The sequence below is a fragment of the Vulpes lagopus genome, chromosome 24, assembly GCF_018345385.1.
Source record: "Vulpes lagopus strain Blue_001 chromosome 24, ASM1834538v1, whole genome shotgun sequence".
In the NCBI taxonomy this organism is placed as follows: Eukaryota; Metazoa; Chordata; class Mammalia; order Carnivora; family Canidae; genus Vulpes; species Vulpes lagopus.
The window spans coordinates 32,869,392-32,887,501 of NC_054847.1; the positions used below are offsets into that span (position 1 = coordinate 32,869,392).

The window sequence follows — 18,110 nt, forward strand, 5'->3', positions numbered from 1 at the left end:
TAGAAACATAGCATCTTAGTGTAATGGGTCTTATAGGTCCTCTGCCTCAACTTCTATTCAGGGAGCCCTTATTTCGATACTGGATCGGTAAGAAAGAAAAGTAAATTTTCGGTAAACGACGAGCATAGGTAGGAGAAGATGAAGGGAATGGCATTACATTTTGAAAGGCAAGGCGTACCTGTAAAAATAATTACCAGCATTAAGATACCTGATTCAGGTAAAAAATATATCAAAATAAGCCAAACAAGTACTTACATCACTAACAATGTCTCTAGAAGCTTTGGCTGCCTGCACAGAAATTGCATCAAGTGGAAGATCATAGCCTTTCTTCAAAGCTTCTTCCCATCCAAGTTTATAGAGTTTCTGGAAATTAAATTTATAATTTAGTATATATTCAGTATATATTAAACCCCCCCAAAAAAAATAAAATAAAATAAAACCCCAACAGATTACAAAATGAACAAATATTTATCCAGAGAGTAGACGTCAGATTCTATCATCTACCTTATCTTTAAAGATATGTATAAAAACAAATCAAGCTGTTTTATGGAGCAGTGACTTAGCATTATAGGATCTTGCTTCAATTTTCTGGCTCTGAGAATAGTCTTAGCTGTGAGATACACAGTGCAATTTTAGAGTAGCTTTTCTGATCAGACACAATTTGGGCATATCAAGTATATCAGATACTTTCCCCCTGCCATCAAGTATAGTGCACGCTCATTATTTTACTCACAGGTGTTAAAATAATTGGTAACAAAAAAAAAAGTCAGGTAACAAAATTTTGATTATCTAAGTGATAACAGATACTGAAATGCCTTTTATGAGGTACAACAGATGAATTAAACTTTATGAATGAAATTCACTGAATGGATGCATGTGTGTTAAAACTGAATAGTAATAAAAACAGTTGGAAATCACCCAGAACTTCCTATGTGCCAGGTCCTGTGTTAAGAGCCTTACATGGAAATTTCTCATTTGGTCCTCATAATAATTCAACCTCATAAGCACTACTATGGTCCTAATTTTAGGGATGAGGAAACTAAGGCTTAGACCTGAAACGATGTAACTTACAAATGGCAAAGCCAAAACCCATATCAGGTCTGTCTGGTGCAATTTTTTCTTTCAACAATTATCTGTTGATTTCCTACTCTGTGCCAAGTACAAGCAGCACTGAGATAAACCAAACAGGCACGCACGGTGCCTGCCTCCATGGAGCAGAAGAGTCACAGCTAAAGCCCTTGCTTTTAACCACCATATTCTGCAGCATCTCCAGCTAGCCAGTGTGAGTCACTGATTTCTATTGCTTCAGCATGTACATAAGTTATTTATCCTTACATCATTTAAGAAGGTCAATTAGCTTCAAGCCAAATTTTTATATAGCTTTACCTGACTATACAGAGCTTGATTCTGCTTGGCTTGTAAAATATCTGGTGTGTCTGGCATCACGTGAATCTTGGTTTTATCTTTGTTCCAGTCAATGGTATACAAGTGCTAGGAAGTTAGGAGAAAAAAAAGACATTTGAAATTTGAATAGCTTTTTAGAACAAACATGAAAGAAAAAAAATGTAACCGAGCATTTGAATGCACTAAATTTGAATTAGATTAAGTTTAGTAATAAAGTGGCATATGACTCAGAAAAGACACTAAAAACAAACTGAGATATAAAAAAAAAATAGTATTTTGGTTATTTTCTATCTTTTAGAATTAATTAAAAGTACTTAATATAATAATAATTTAAAAACACAAAGGATTCCTAACAATTAGAAGGTCAGAGGAAGGGACACCTGGGTGGCTCAGTGGTTGAGCGTCTGCCTTTGACTCAGGTCGTGATCCCAGGGTCCTGGGATCGAGTCCTGCATTGGGCTCCTGCAGGGAGCCTGCTTCTCCCTCTCCCTGTGTCTCTGCCTCTCTCATGAATAAATAAATAAAATCTTTATAAGGAAAGGAAGAAGGAAGAAAGAAAAGAAAGGGAAAAAAAAAGGAAAGAAAGATTGTTCAGGGGAAATAAAAAGAAGTAGACAGAAGAAAATGATGTAGAGACACGCTCTGGGACTGTCACTGCCCGGAAGTGGTGGGCCCAAATCAAATTTCCCAAACACAAACCAGAGGCTGCTAGCTCTGCCTTGCTGGGAGCCGTGTGGAAGGACAGCGTACAGCTATATAAGAGAGATGGCTATCTACCTTGTTCATGGTCTGTGCATTCTGTTTGGCAAGAACCATGTCCATGGAGTCATTCAGCTTCTTAAACTGGAAGTTGCTAGGATGCTGCCGGTATTTCTGATCACTGGCATATTCAGTTGCTTTCTTGGCCTTCTCCACTTCCAGGGAACCAGCTGGACTCCAGCCAAGCCCTTTGTACCACTCATTGTAGTCCTGCTTGTATTCATTCTATAAAAAGAAGAGAAAAATTCTATTTTATCTTAACAATTACTTTACCTTCACCAGTTCAGACACATAAGAATAGCATAGAAGACTAATCTCCATTCCCATGCTTGGAATCCAACCACCACCCAGGAAGAAGAGAGACTTACATCACTCTGTATGTGATTCATATTCCTGCTCAGCTCAATACTCATGGCATCTGGAAGGAGGATGTACTTGTGAATCAAATGCTTGTAGTTGGTGTTGGTGATGTTGGCTTGGGCATCCTTGGCAGCCGTGACACTGAGCATATCAGCAGGGGTGTGGTAGCTGGTCTTTGTCTTCTCATAGTTTTTCTTGTACTCCCGATCAGACTGCATCTTAGCCACTTGCATGGAATGGACTAATTTGGGATCATCCTCAAGGCTGCGGAAACCAACCATCTTCCCCCTCTCCTTTTCATAATTGTATTTGTATTTATACTGTGAAAAAAATTAGTTTATTAGAGCAATTTCCTTGACTAGAAACATTCCAGTATCAATATTCTGTATTTCATAAAATCAATACTTGTGTAGAATTCTACAGTTTACAAAACATGTTTTTCACACTTGTTTGTGTAACTTGATACTCACAACTATATGTTGTGAGGCAGATAGCAAAGTTATTACTGCCCCCATTTTGCAGATGAGTAAGCTGAGACCCAGAGAGGTGAGTGATGAGGCTATGGTCACTGAGGATTAGAACCCAGAACTTATGATGATACCCCACATTGACTTCCATAAAAACTCTGTTGTGTTAGAGATTTTTAGTAGGTGACAACAATACAACAAATAAGAGAAAAAAGCAGAATGTTCTAAGCAGTCTCCTGCTGCCCTAAGGAATCATCCAGCCAGTCTTTTGCTGCAGAGAATAGGCTTAGCTTATGACATACACAGTATCACTGGAGAGTAGTTTTATATTTGTGGAGCCCCTTTTTCCCTTAAGATTTTTTATACTGGTATAATGGGGAAGAAATTTTACTACCTATCACTCAACTTCCTTCTACAGAGGGAAGATCCTGATACATGGAAGCCTTCTTATTTGGCCTATCTCTCTTGAGTTTAAGTGTGCAATTTCAGGAGTAGAAGCTTGAGGAGTCCAATTACTCCAGGACAGAGGAAAAAGTAGTTTGAGATTTTCAGGACAATGCAGTAGTGGCAGAGGGATGGACAGGTAGGAAAGATGAAGAACAGGCATAGAATACGAGAAAGAATGTGTCACTGGGGGATGGGATGGGGAGGTGGGATGTGGCTAAGGAAAGAGTCCTCTGAAATGTGTTCCTCCCTTATCCCCAAATCACTCAGTGGTCACCAGGAGAAGATTTCTTGCAGAAACAGCCACATGAAAGAAATGAGTTTCATACAGGTGGTATGTTATGGCAGTGCCATGCTTGCACACCAGCTCTCTGGAGGGGAAAAGCCCTGGTGTCAAGCCACCAAGAATTTAATATCTGGCTTGCCAAAATTTCTGATTATTTAATAAGCAGCTAGCATACGTTCAAAAGATCAGCATCCCCAGCACACCATTTAATGAGATATCCTGCTAGGAGGATACTTCCTAAGAGGCAGGAAGCAAAAACCACCATGTCTTTCATCAGGAAAGTTTGGTGGAGAGCTCTGGGTTTCTGTAGGCCATATCCTTGGGGATGGAGTTCAAAGAAAATTCACTAGATCTCATGAGCCAGGGAGCACATGGATATGTGTCATAATGTGGTTAGCATTTCGTTTTTTTAGAAATATAACAGGAAACAAAAGAGCAAGCCTAAAAGGCATTCACAGAATAGGAGGCCATTGTTAGCAGGCATGCTTTTTCCCTCATATCTTTTCCACTGAGTGTTTGCAAAATTCATCCCTTATTATTTTGGTAAATTGGAGGGGGGGAGGGACCAGTAAGGTGAGTGCTTTCCTACAAACTTACATCACTTGCAATATCTCTTGAGGCTTTGGCAGCTTTGATAGGAATTGCATCAGTTCTGAGATCATAGCCTTTCTTTTTAGATTCTTCCAAAGAAAGTTTGTAGAGTTTCTGTAAAGAGAGGCAAGGGAATAATGGTCTTCTAAATAGGAAAGCCTGAGCTTATTTGAAGAGAATAAACTAGCACTGTGACATCATTTCTGTTTTTCAGCAGATGTTCCACTGGTGGTTCGATGGCTAAATGTTCTTATACATAACAAAATTGTGTTTGAAAAAAGTCTATTACATACCCAAGCTATCTTTAAGAAACCACCAGAAAAAGACTGAACAGTCTCTATTAGGTTGTAAATATGCTCTATAAAAATGAGAAAGCCCTGTAGCTGCTCACTGATACATCTTTATCAATTAAAAGTCAAAGAAGACTACAAAATAACCATATTCTTACATTAAAAGAAAAATCCACTGTTTTGCAATTGATACTCCTATTTTTGTTAACTGTGTGGATTCTACAACCCCAAAATAAGTCATCAATCACAAATCTCTGAGTAATTCAAGGAAAACAGAAAACACTGGTAGGATTAGAGATTCCTGGCAACAACGGTTGAGGAAGAAAGTAAAAAAAAAAAAAAGAAAGAAAGTAAAAAAAACCCACACATATTCTAACACTAAGTGTTGAACATTCATTGTTATGGAGCTTTCCCCCAAATTCCCAAATTCTTCAAAATGTTCCTCTTCCTTTTCCACTTAATTTTTCCCAAGATCCCTTCTTTAGGACGGTCTCAAAGCCTTGGTAGAGAGACTCCAGGAACCAGGCCTTAGGAATCTCACTTCCTTTTTTTTCTCTTTTGGGGCCCCCAAGCCCTTCTCTTCCTGCCAAATATCTTAGTTTGAGACTAAACAAAATCCGACTGCTCTTCAAATTCCTAACTGCTGGGCCTAAGTCCCACCCACAGGTCTGCTCCAGCTCTTAGCAAAGCATGATTAGAGAGAGAAAGATTCTCATTTGTGGATTCCTTTTTTTTCTTTCATTAAACAGTTTATTGAGATATAATTCATATACCATAAAATTCATCCACTCAAAGTGTACAATTCAATATATTTTGGAAATTCAGAGTTGTGAAACCATCACCACAATTTTAGGATATTTAAATCACCCCCAAAATAACACCATACACATTAGCAGTCACGTCCCATTTACCCCACCCTGCAATTGCTCTGCATATTTAACACAATCCTTAAGTTCATGTAAAAACTAAAGGGACTTAGAATAGCCAAAGTTATCTTAGAAAAGAAGAATAAAGTTGGAGGACTCAGAGTTCCCAATTTCAAAACTTATGACAAAGCAGCAATAAGACAGTGGTATAAAGGTAAACATATAGATCAATGGAATCAAATTGATTCCTACTCTTATTTTCAAAACATTCGCTTTTATAGTTGAGAGACATGAATCAATTTGTACTGGTTCAAATAAACCAGGAAGAATTATACTTACATCACTCATATTAATCGCATTTGCCTTTGCCAAGATAATTTGGGGGATATCGGGCATAATGTGGACTTTGGTCTTATCAGCCTCCCATGCTTGTTTGTAGAGGTGCTGGAAAGATAAAAGAAAAAAAAGTGGAAGTTAGTATTTAAATCTTAAATACTTCTATCTTAAAAGGTGCTCATTTAGTGTGTGTACACACAGATATATATGTATATGTATATATATATAAAATTGTACATAAATACCAGTATCTTATGCACTTTTAATAGCTAGATCTTACTTGTTTAAATGAAAAGGTGCTAATTCAAACAAGATCGTGGAGAGGATGTAAGATAGAAACTAAAATGATGCCAAGATGAGAATTACAGAAATAGCAAACGCTACACTGAGTGAGAGATATCTTGGTGATCATCTGTTGAATCCTTTTATCGCAGAGTTGACAAAATCATAGCCCAGAGAAGCAATGCACCTTGTCTGAAGACACACAGCAGGTCTGGGCCATAATGTCCAGACCTTTGCAATAAGAGAATGAAGATTCTCATCTTGGCATCATTATTCTGAAATGATTAATAAATCATTACACTGAAAAAGAAATGAAAGGTTTAACATCTAAAAAATAAATGTGAGCTTGTGATAGTTTAAATACTAAATCTTAAAAGGGACACTGAGATCCATGTTTTGTCTTTTAGGAAAGTCCCTGTCAAAGAGATTGGTTAACTTGACAAATGCAGTTTTCTCTCTCAGAAGACTCCGAGGGATTTACTCAGACACTTAGCATAATATAGCTCTCTCTCGTGCAAGTAGGATCATCATTTTCTGCAACTGTTTAAAGTCCAAATAATTTTTTTTTTGCTCATCAATGACATTCAAATTATGATCCACACAATATAATGAATGCTGCTGCAATTATTGTATCATTTATAACTTAAAAACAGAAGGCCAAGGTTGATGTGCTTGTGGTCTTGGTATCTATCATGGCTAATACACTTAAAAAATACAGTAAGGCTCTTCTAAAGTCTGGAATAATTAACGATCCAAGGAACTACTTGTAGAGAACAACTGGTCTCATGGTTTGCCCAGAGAAGGTTCTGGCTCAGAATGCTGCTATAGCCACAGGAGCTAGGAGTCTTCTTCGATTCCATCAATGCAGCTAGTCAGCAGGGTGGGCTGCAATATCTGGCTGTTGTCAGGCAAACAATCTGCCAGTTCAATGTCCCGTACTTCTAACTCAACCTCACCTTAGACAAACAAGAGTTCTTTTCAAAGTTTGCACAAAAAGAAACAATTCATATTTATTTTCTTATGTCTGTTGGACAGAGTGGTTCATTGAACATTTGGGAGGCCAGAAGTTAGGACTAATTTCTATCTTTTTTAACCACAATTTCCTTTTTCAAAGCTGAATCAAAAGGAATTGTGAAACCCTAAAACTATTAGCAAAACTTGTAGACCAAATACAAGAATGCCTGGATTTTTCCTGTTATGTAAGAAACATTACATTATTGATAGACTTACTTCATTCATAATTTTTGCATTATTCTGGGCCAAAACCATGTTCATTGAGTCCATCAAAGTGGAATACTTCAAAGTGTCTGGGTGCTGGCGGTACTTTTTTTCACTGATTATCTCCATGGCTTTCTTGTTTTTCTCAGCCTCCAGGGAGCCCAGAGGGAGCCATCCAATGCCCTTCATGAAGTCCGCATAGTCAGCTTTGTACTGATTCTGCAAAAGAGGAAAAGTTCAGGGATCAGAAGAAACCAAAGCTATCAAGAATGGTGAGTGGATATTCAATATTCCCTAAGTTCCACTTCAATTTTCCACCAACAGTATATCCAACTTCAATGATTTTTGTCCCTAAACATTATCTTTAGGTTTCCTTGCGTGAGAAATTAAAAATAAATAGTAATATCTTTGTGATTTTTCCATAATGCCTTCATAAGAAAAAAATGCTATGAAATACCCACTAGATTATCTATCACGTGACTATTATCTTGAGAAAGGTGACTATGCTGGCCTTTCTTACAAAAATTCCCAAGTTCCCTTGGTTGACATGTGACTCACCGGAATCCTGGTTATCTCTTTCCTTGTATGTAAGCTTTGATCACCCACCACGGTTACAATTTCCCTTGGATCTGCCAGAAACCTCAATGGTGCTCTATGCAAATTTTAGACTTTTGTCCCCTCAGTTCTGGTATTTTCCTCTACAACTCTACCGTGGTTGCCTGTATAGGGGCACTGTGTACCTCCCTGGCAATGAAGAGCTCAGCACTTACATTCCTGAAAAGAAACCCAGGCTTGGCATAGCCTGCCTTTGGTTCATAATTTAAATTCCCTTTTCCCAGCTGCCAAATAAATGGCCTCTATAGCTAAATTCTTGGCTCTACTCTGTGCCTTCCTCACATTTGCTCCAATAGCTTCCACCTCTTCGATGTTTCATCAGCAAGTAATACAGGCAATTGCAAAGCTGGAAGTAGCAGAATGAAAGCTGCTTAGGAGTGAGGGGCAGGAGCTATCAAATGATCAGACTTTCTGACTTTTCTCTTACTCATTTATCAGAAGCTTCTGATTCTCTTTGAGTGACACGTTTCCTTCAACGTGTTCTCTGAAACAAATTTTTACTTGCTCCAGCTGAATCCAGCATCCACCAATCCTCACAGCAGTAATGGTACAAAATAAGCCTGTGGTTTCTAGAATTTGTCCCCTTTTGTTAAAGGAAATAAATTCCATTTAAGATAAAAAAATAAGCAATTTTGATGGGAAATTACACATGAATTTCTTTCAGGATTTTCGAAAGGTCACCACTTAGAGTCATTCGTTATTAACCATGTAAATGTTCTATAAATGATGTGGCTGTCACGTACATCACTTTGAATCTGCATCATATTTTTGGCCAATTCAAAGCTCATGGCATCAGGAAGCATGTTGTAGGAATGGATCACATTCCTGTAGTTGGCGTTGGTGGCCACTTCCTGAGACTTCTTGGCTGCCACCACACTTAACATGTCCACTGGGGTGTGGAAGGAGGTCTTGGATTTCTCATATGCTTTCTTGTATTCCCGGTCTGACTGCATCTTGGCCACTTGCATGAAGTGCACCAACTTGGGGTCGTCCTCTAGGCTCCGGAAGCCAATGTGTTTCCCTTTAGCTTGTTCATAGGCTTGCTTGTATTTGTACTGTGGATGGGGAAGGAAGCATTGTGATGAAGTCAGTGAAGGAAAAGAACAAAATATGATTCATTAGATGCCATTAGCTTTGTCAAAGGTGTACGGTTTTACAGCTCATAGGGGAACAGAACAAAATCTTTTTACTTCAATTTTTTTGCCAGACTTGAGTCTATGGAAAGAAAATGATCACAGAGTTAATCAAATAGATGCATAAATAAGTTGTTTCAGGGTGCTTTAGGAAACAGCTTTTCCACTCAGCTGTCTCATCAGAATAGGCTACAGGCACAATTTCTCATGGTGCATCTTTTATTCAGGAAAGAGCCTAATCAAGGGTCTCTTGGGTAAAATGTGTAGACTGCATCCAATACTTGCTCATAATTGCTTATAAATGATTTGAATACTTGAAAAGCAATTTATTTCAACAAGACCCAGTCACTTTTTACATCAAATAATGAACAAATGATTAGAGGGTCCTTGGACTGGGTGAAGGAAAATGTCTTGTACATGCCACCCATGATGGTTCCAGCAAGGCTGGGTAGGGTTGACGGAAGCTCTTGAACACGAACACACACACACACACACACACACACACACACACACGAAGTTGGCTCATTTGCTTCTCATTTTCTCAGCCTAAAGAAGTCCAGTGGAAGCACTTACATCACTGGCAATGTCTCTACAGGCTTTTGCAGCCTTTATTGGGATGGCATCAGGCCTCAGGTCATATCCTTTCTTCTTTTCCTCTTCCCAGCCAGCCTTGTACAGTTTCTAAACGATGAAATAGAATAACACCAGCAACTTGTTATTTGGGTTAGAATGGGAATCCGGATTTTGAAGTGGTTGGCATATAAAAGAGACATTCCATAAATATTAGTTCCCCCCAACCTTCTCTCCCAGTTTATTGTTGTTGGTAATGTACTTACATCACTCATGGTGATTTGGTTTATTCTGGAAAGTAAAATGTCTGGAGTATCAGGCATGACGTGAATGGTGGTCTTGTCTTTGTTCCACTTTTCAGTGTAGAGCCTCTATAACAAAGAAGATACGCACATGACTATACAGCAAGACAAGTTTGTAACAGTGCTACTGAGAGAAAGAGACTCACTCACATCTCTAAGATAGAAGAGAGATTAAATCTTATTTTGGCAAATGAATGACCTAACAAGAAGATGGGCTGATGAGACTGAACATACAATGAGGGAAAAAAAAAAAAAAAAAAACATCAAACAAGGGATCCCTCTTCCACTGAAGCAACAAATGTCATCTTGCCCCAACCTCACACAACATGGAATTTTGCAATTCTGTTGCACCCTCAGTGTGGGTGGTGTGGACAGACAGACAGCCTGAGGGTCAGTGTATGTGAGAGCTCTCTAGACATGGTGAAAGTTACAGAACGCCCTCTTCCCACCACCACCACCACCATTACCACCCCCCACCAAGACCATGATAAAGAAAAGTGCTGACGATGATTGTAGTGGCACTGCCAGTGCTCAAGGATTCGAACACTGCTAGGGATCTCAGGCTGAGGCTGGTGGGTGAGTTCTTACCTTATCCATATTCAGTTTGTTACTTTTGTTAAGTGCTTGTTCCATTGTGTCCATGGCATAGGTGAATTTCAGCTTCTCAGGGTGCTGGCGATACTTCTTCTCACTGAGGATCTCTCCTGCTTTCTTTGCTTTCTCCACCTCCAGGGACTCGATAGGGACCCAGCCGATCCCTTTCATCCAGTTGGTGAAGTCTGATTTGTATAGATTCTTTACCATGAAAAAGGAAATTTTCATTTCAGAAAGAGTCAAGGTTTGGGTTTCTTTGGCTAGATGATTTACTCATTATCAAAAAAACAAAAACAAAAAAAGAGGGGGGAAGAAGAGAATAATCCACTTTTTATTCCCTACCATCTTTAGGAAAAAACTAAGTATAAAAGCGATTGCATTCAGGGGCTCCTGGCTGGCTCAGTCAATAGACCATATCACCTCTTGATCTCAGGATTGTGAGTTTAAGCCCCACATTGAGTTAGAGATTATTTAAAAATAAAATCTTAAAAACAAAAAGTGATTGCATTCATAGTGGTTTTGATCAGGAGAACCTGACCCAATAATTCCTTTTTAAAATTTAACTTTCAAAAAAATAAAAATAAAAAATAAAATTTAACTTTCTGGGAGAAAGGGTAAAATAATTCTACACTGGAAAAGATACTATATTGCACCCACTTGAACCTCTTAGTTTTTCAGTTTTGAGTGAAATTCTAAAACTCTAAAATCTGGAGAGGATCTCTAATTACAGCGAGTCCAGCCAGGTTTCAGAGGAAGTAAGTGGAATTGCCAAGTTCTCGTTCTTCCCTCCCACCGGTTAGAAATGGATAATGAATTCTATGCCAATAATCTGTTGACCATTACATACATCGCTTTGGATCTGCATTGCATTCCTGGAATGTTCCACATTCAAGGCATCAGGCAGCAGCGTGTAGTTGTGGAAGGGTTGTTTGTAGTTGGTGTTGGTAACAGCTTCCTGAGATTTCTTGGCTGCTGTCACGCTGAACATGTCCAAGGGTGTGTGGTACCTGGTCTTGCTGGCTTCATAGCCCTTTTTGTATTCACGATCTGACTGTATTTTGGCTACATTCATGTAATGAACCAGTTTAGGATCATCCTGAAGACTGAGAAATCCAATTTGCCTGCCTTTGGCTTTCTCATAAGCTTCCTTGTACTTGAACTATATGAAAAAGAAAGGCAGACAGAATTTGACAGCATCAATCATAGGGAATGCTTAAGTGACAGACTGAATTTACATACTAAATTTAGCAATAGCCAAATTCAGTCTGAATCAAGGTAACATCTAAACTTTTCAAATATTTTTAAACAAACAGCTAGTAAAATATTTCTAATGGAGGGTCTTGACATATGCTCTGGGGATAATTAAAAACGGGGTAATTTGTGGTTTATACATTACCACATTCATAAGCAGATTCTCTGAATATTCTCGAAGGTTCCTAAAAAGTTTATTAAGGATTTTGGTGTATGTTGTTTTATGATGTCTTTCCAAATAATTTGCATTACTTTATAAAGTGCTTACATAATCCTCAGTAAATTTCAGCAAAGCTCTTATTCAAATTAGTTTATTAGCCTCCAAATGAATGAGTTTTACTCTATCAAGATATTATATCAATTCATATAGAAACTATAACTTAATTAATAAAAAGTAAGCAAGTAGGTAAGTAACTAAAATCCTGTACTTTTTTTTTTTAATCCTGTACTTAATCTATAATTATTCCTGGTTTTCCTATCTTACCAGATTTTTTTCTTTGTGAAAATTATATTAAAGAAGAATATTCCTTTAAAAACCTGGAACCTTTTTTTTTTGTGACAGTGACATTTTAGTATGCGCCAAGGCTTTTTTTCTTGAAAACAAAATCCAAATAAAAAGCAGTTTCCAAGTTTATGACAATGATACCAATGAGAGTTCCAACTATTTCATAGTTTAAAACAAATAATTTTCTTCTTTGTAAAAACTGTATTGAATTGCTAAAGATGTTAAAGTAATATAAAAAAGTCATCAGCATTTAGGATGTTAAAAAAAAACCCATAATATAAAAATATTTCCTATTTCCTAATACGGATCATATTACCTCATATGCCATGTAAAGATTTTGAAAATATACAGAAAGAGAGTTTTCTGCTTTCAAGTCACACTTACGTCACTGGCGATATTCCTTGAACTTTTTGCAGCAACAATGGGAATGGCATCTGGTCTCAAATCATAGCCCTTAGCAAGGGTTTTCTTCCAGTCTGCCTTATAATGAGACTTGAAGAAAGGAAACAGTAGTTTATTATTTGGCCGCTCTACTTGGATAGATTTCTATAGTCTCAAGCTTTTGTATAATAAGCACGCACTCCTTTATTTTCTTACATTTTTCGTAACGAAGCAATTTAAACTTACAGAAAGGAGTGAATAGTCAATTTAAAACGTTCAGACGTGGGACCGCCCAGATTTGGTCAAGTCGTTTTAAAGATTTTAGGGATCTACCACCTGCCCCCTCCAGGCCGAGGGCAGCGGGCTCGGCGCACCCCGGGGTCGCGGCCTGGGCCCGTCCCCGCCCCCACTCCCCCCCCCTCCCCCCGGGGCTCGGAGGCCGCCCCGCGGGTCCCACACTCACGTCACTCAGGTTGAGGGCGTTGACCTTGGCCTGGATGAAGGGCGGCAGCGCGGGGTCCAGGGTGTACGTGTGCTTCCGCTTCTCCCCCTCCGCCTTGTACTTCAGCTGCAAGCACAGGCGCGGCCGTCAGGGCGGGAGGCGGCTCCCCACGCAGCCCCTCACGCCGCCCATTGCTCCCGCCGCGCACCAGGCCGGCGCCCCGGCCCCCACCTCCCGGCGGGCCTTGCGGCGCGGGCGTCCGCGTGAGGGGCCGCAGACGGGGCCGCACAGGCCGCCTGTGCTCCCGGAGGCCACGCGGACGAGCCCGGACGCCGGAACCTGCGCTGACCCGGGCCGCGGCGCGTGGGGGCGGCGGAGGCTCTCCAGGGAGGCCCCTCTGCGCCCACGGGCGGGGTCCCAAGGGCAAGCCCGACATGAGGAACCCAACGCGGCCCGGGTCCCAGAGCCCCCGGGGTGGGAGAGTGGGCGGCGGGGGCCCGGAGCCTGCAGCCAAGGTAAGGGGAGATTTTTACTTCAAGAAGTTACTAAGGGCCGTTAAGCATAAGAGGGCTGCGATTTATATGTAAATATATATAGGCGCTTAGTTATAAATATATAAATATATATAGTTTTATTTACCCATAAGGCACGGAGGCCGAGACCAAGGCAGAGGGAGCAGCAGGCCCCATGCAGGAGCCCGACGTGGGACTTGACCCCAGGACCCCGGTCCCGCCCTGGGCCGCAGGCAGAGCCCACCCGCTGGGCCGCCCCGGTGTCCCTGTGACGTGTGTGTTAAGGCCGTTCCCCCGGGGGTCATGTGTGACCCGGGGCGGGAGCCCGCACACCAGCCGACTGCGGTTGTCCCCAGAGAGAAGGCCACGCTGACCGACTGCAGCCGCTGAACAGCAGGCGGGTGCCCGGAGGCTGGGAGGCCTGGGGAGGCTGCCCCGGATCAGTGGGTAGGCGGCCGAAGGACACCGCCCTCCGGGGGCCGCGGGCACCAGGTACACGTGCGCGGCCTGGGTCAGGGTGGCGAAGACGAGGACCCGGGGGCAGTCCTAGCTCGCTGGGAACCGCGCTGGGAACAGAGTCCGAAGCATCTGCACGTTTAGTACCCCCCACCCCCGTGGAGCTAACACCCCCTACGTGGAGCTAACACACACACACACACACACACACACACCCATCCGCGTGGAGCTAACACCCCCCACATGGAACTAACATACACACCCACCGCCATGGAGCTAACACCCCCGCACGTGGAGCTAACACACACACACACACACCCATCCCTGTGGAGCTAACACCCCCAACGTGGAGCTCACACACACACACACCCATCCCCGTGGAGCTAACACCCCGACGTGGAGCTCACACACACCCACCGCCATGGAGCTAATACCCCCGCACATGGAGCTAACACCCTCCAACGTGGAGCTAACACATACACATTCACTGCCATGGAGCTAACACCCCCGCACGTGGAGCTAACACACACACACACACACACACACACATACATCTCGCCATGGAGCTAACATCCACCCCCCACCCCACATGGAGCTAATCTCAACTATCCATGGTAAGGTGACAACAGAGATGGGCCTGAGAAATGACATCCACAGAGGATTCTCAAATCTGAGCCACGCAAAGCCTCCCCCCCACCTTCGACATCTGGGGCTAAAACACACATCATCTCTGGGCTGCTTTCCTCGCTGCTCTTTCTGTCGGAGGGATTTTAACAGAACTCTGAAATCCCAAATGAGGTGAGGCACTGAGCGTTGCAACCAGGCTCTGAGGCAGTGAGGGGCCAGGTAGATGTGGGCTCGGGAAGTGAGGTGCTTGCCTCCCCCCCAGAAGCGACTCGCCTTCCAGAACCTCGAGCTGTCATGCCAGAGGCTGAAGACAGGCCTTCTGCCCGGGTAGCCACGGAGAGCGCTTGCAACTCAGAGCAATAAATAGCTTGGCTTACGATTCAGCAGGAATCACAGATGATAACAGTAATCATTTCATTTTTTGTGTATAATGATAGGGGTCTGCCTATAAATAGCACAGATCCTCTACATTTGGAAAATAAATCTGGAAAATCCTCCTTCTTCTGAAGCAACTGGGAACTTGGACATAAAGAGAACAGGGAGGAGAGAAGGCCTTTCTAATGTACCCCTGAAAGCAGTTGACACACATAGATGCACCTTGACATGTGGAATTAAGAAGGATGGTGGAATGGGGTTATTCATGGATAAATCTTGGGTGGGGGGGAGGGGTATTTATTTGAGAGAACGCGAGCAAGCACACATGTGAGCGGCAGGAAGGAACAGAGGAAGGAGGAGAGAGAGCGGATCCTCAAGCCAACTCCCTGCTGAGTGCAGAGCCCGACTCAGGGCTCAATCCCAGGACCCTGAGGATCATGACCTAAGCCAAAATGAAGAGTCAGCAGCCTGACAGCCTGAGCCACCATGCGCCCCTGGATATCTATGATAATGTGACAACTGAGACTGGCATGGGAAATAAAATCCACAGATAATCCCAGGCCCCCCCTGGATAAGCCCCGTGTGGAGGGAACCACTTACATCACTTAGCTGCTTGGTGTTCTGCTGAGCCAGAACCATGCCCATGGAATCCGGCACACTTGTGAACTTGATGGTATCCGGGTGCTGCCGGTACTTCCTCTCGTTTAAGGCATCACCCGCTTTCTTGGCCTTCTCAACCTCCAGAGAACCAATAGGGATCCATCCAATGCCCTTGAAGAAGTTGTTATACTCGTCTTTATACACATTCTGTAAAAGAATAATTTCATATGAGGAGATAGCCTACAAAGGTGGTCTCTGAAATCTGCAATTATATCCAGAGGAAATCAATAGCCGCCCTTTCAGCATGCTCAGGTCCGTAAAGAAGCCTTTCACTACGTATGCCACTGAGCTTCCCCAGAATCTGGTACTAAGAAACAGCAGTTCTGCTTTTCCGAGTGCATTCTATAACACAGAGGGAATCTAGGCCACATACTTCCATGGGTAATGCTAAAAAAAAAAACAAAACAAAAAACTGTGTCTCTTCTGACAATAAGTTGGGCTTTCTTTTTTATTTCACTGAAAACCCCACAACTTTGAATTTCACCCATACTGTCTGCCTAGGCTATTCCTGGGGAGAGACATCTCAGCTGAGGAAAGACATCTTTGTCGAGTGACAATAAACGGATGCCATATCTTTCCCTACAGAGGATGATTCTTACAGAAATCTGGTTCCTGCAGAAGGAAATGCCCTGAATATTAAACAGCCTCCCCATGCAGCTCTCCATGAATCATGCTGCAATGCAATCACAAAGCCTCCCTGGTTCATTTTAGATGACTCACTACATAGATTAACATGCATGAGAATGAATTTCAGTTAAAAAAAAAAAAAAGAAAAAATGTTCCTGAATTCAGAAAGAGTAGAGAATACTATTTTTCATTCTACATGTCACCATTGAAACAGGTCTGCCAAGAGCGACCATGGCCTCTTGCTGGGAATCAAAGTGGTTTATATACTTAGTGGAATATGGTTTTATCTTTGATCCGTGCATTAATAAAGACAATGTCAATGATTAACAGGAGAACAGAAAGCCAGCAAAACCCCTGCTCGGCTACCATGCCTTTGTTAAAGGTGCATTTCTCAAATATCTTCCTGTATTGTGAAGCCTATTATGACAGAAGAGGATCACCCCTGAAGTACCAACATTCCTGGGCCTGTCATACTCACATCGCTCTGAATTTGATTCATATTCCTGGAGTGCTCGAGACTCAGGGCATCGGGTAGGTACGTGTAATGGTGTATGGGCTGTTTGTAGTTGACGTTGGTGACAACATCCTGGGCCGACTTCGCAGCAGTAATGCTAACCATGTCCCTAGGGGTATGGTAGCTTGTTTTGGTGTTCTCATAGTTCTTCTTGTATTCACGATCCGACTGCAGTTTTGCCACATTCATATAATGGACCAGCTTGGGATCATCCTGAAGGCTTCTAAAACCCACATGCTTTCCCTTTGACTTCTCATAAGCTTCCTTGTATTTATACTGCGAGGGCAAAATTTGGTTAGCAAAGTTGATAACATTAGGTATAGCAAGTATAGTCACACACAAAGGCATTTCGAACATTGTGACTTTCTGGAAGACTGTACAAGAAATGCAGACATACCTCCCCACTCCCATGTGCCCCAGAAAGTTCAGAGTGAAAACAGTTATTTCCAACACTGCTGGGTTACAAATGGGTATCATGATAGATTCAGGACCAGTTTTTTTCTTTGCTATAAATCCTACAAATGCTTTTGCATGTCGGACTTTACTTAAATCCATCTGAATGTTCATGCTTAATGCAACAAGACACATTCCAAATATAAGGCAGTACCTCTTGGTTTCCTAGGGATGTGAATTTTCCCAATCCATTACTACCACCACAGAATGTTATCATACATCACAGAACGTTAGAAATTAGTGAGAAGACCTTCCATATACTGCTCCCATTGACCGAGTGATACGTATGCAACTGACGTAGAAGAAACTCCAAAGGACTCTGTATGTGAGTTCACACAGTTTTTCTTGGGAGTAGGGGGTGGAAACCTTTACTGTGTTGTCTCAGGCTGCTGGAGTAAGGTTAGAACAAACCCCTCTTCTTTCTAGGGGGCATCAATTTAGATATTGCATAAGCAGGTAGCCCGGCCTTCTCCACCCACTTCTCGGCAGCCTCTTTCCAAGCTCCCTGCTGAAGCAGCTGCAGAGGAGTTCAGGAACAGGAAGGGCAGGAATGGCTGGGAGCTTCCCCTGGCAGTAAAAACCTCAGCACAAAGGCTCTGCGGCCCAAGCTCTCTTGCTGCTGGCACCGGCAATGGGGTGTAGACGGAGTTGTAGGGTAGGTAACAGGTCAAAACCTCAATTTTTATAGAAGAGAGCTCAAATCCACTTAAATTCTGCAGAAACTCTGCTCATGTCATTTATGCAGCAATTTATAAACAAGAACTTAGCAGGCAAAAGGGTCATCGAGGCA

At 42.0% G+C, this 18,110-nt stretch overlaps 1 protein-coding gene across 1 annotated transcript in view; it reads right to left on the reverse strand.

The window, feature by feature from the left end:
* Positions 1-18,110, reverse strand: part of NEB (nebulin) — a 210,814-nt gene that overhangs the window by 142,933 nt on the left and 49,771 nt on the right. Inside the window, 16 exon segments of the mRNA XM_041739331.1 lie at positions 256-363; positions 1,387-1,491; positions 2,182-2,388; positions 2,532-2,843; positions 4,318-4,425; positions 5,807-5,911; positions 7,316-7,522; positions 8,662-8,973; positions 9,625-9,732; positions 9,888-9,992; positions 10,512-10,718; positions 11,365-11,676; positions 12,658-12,765; positions 13,118-13,222; positions 15,667-15,873; positions 16,832-17,143. Of these exon segments, the coding sequence (XP_041595265.1) occupies positions 256-363; positions 1,387-1,491; positions 2,182-2,388; positions 2,532-2,843; positions 4,318-4,425; positions 5,807-5,911; positions 7,316-7,522; positions 8,662-8,973; positions 9,625-9,732; positions 9,888-9,992; positions 10,512-10,718; positions 11,365-11,676; positions 12,658-12,765; positions 13,118-13,222; positions 15,667-15,873; positions 16,832-17,143 (2,928 nt within the window).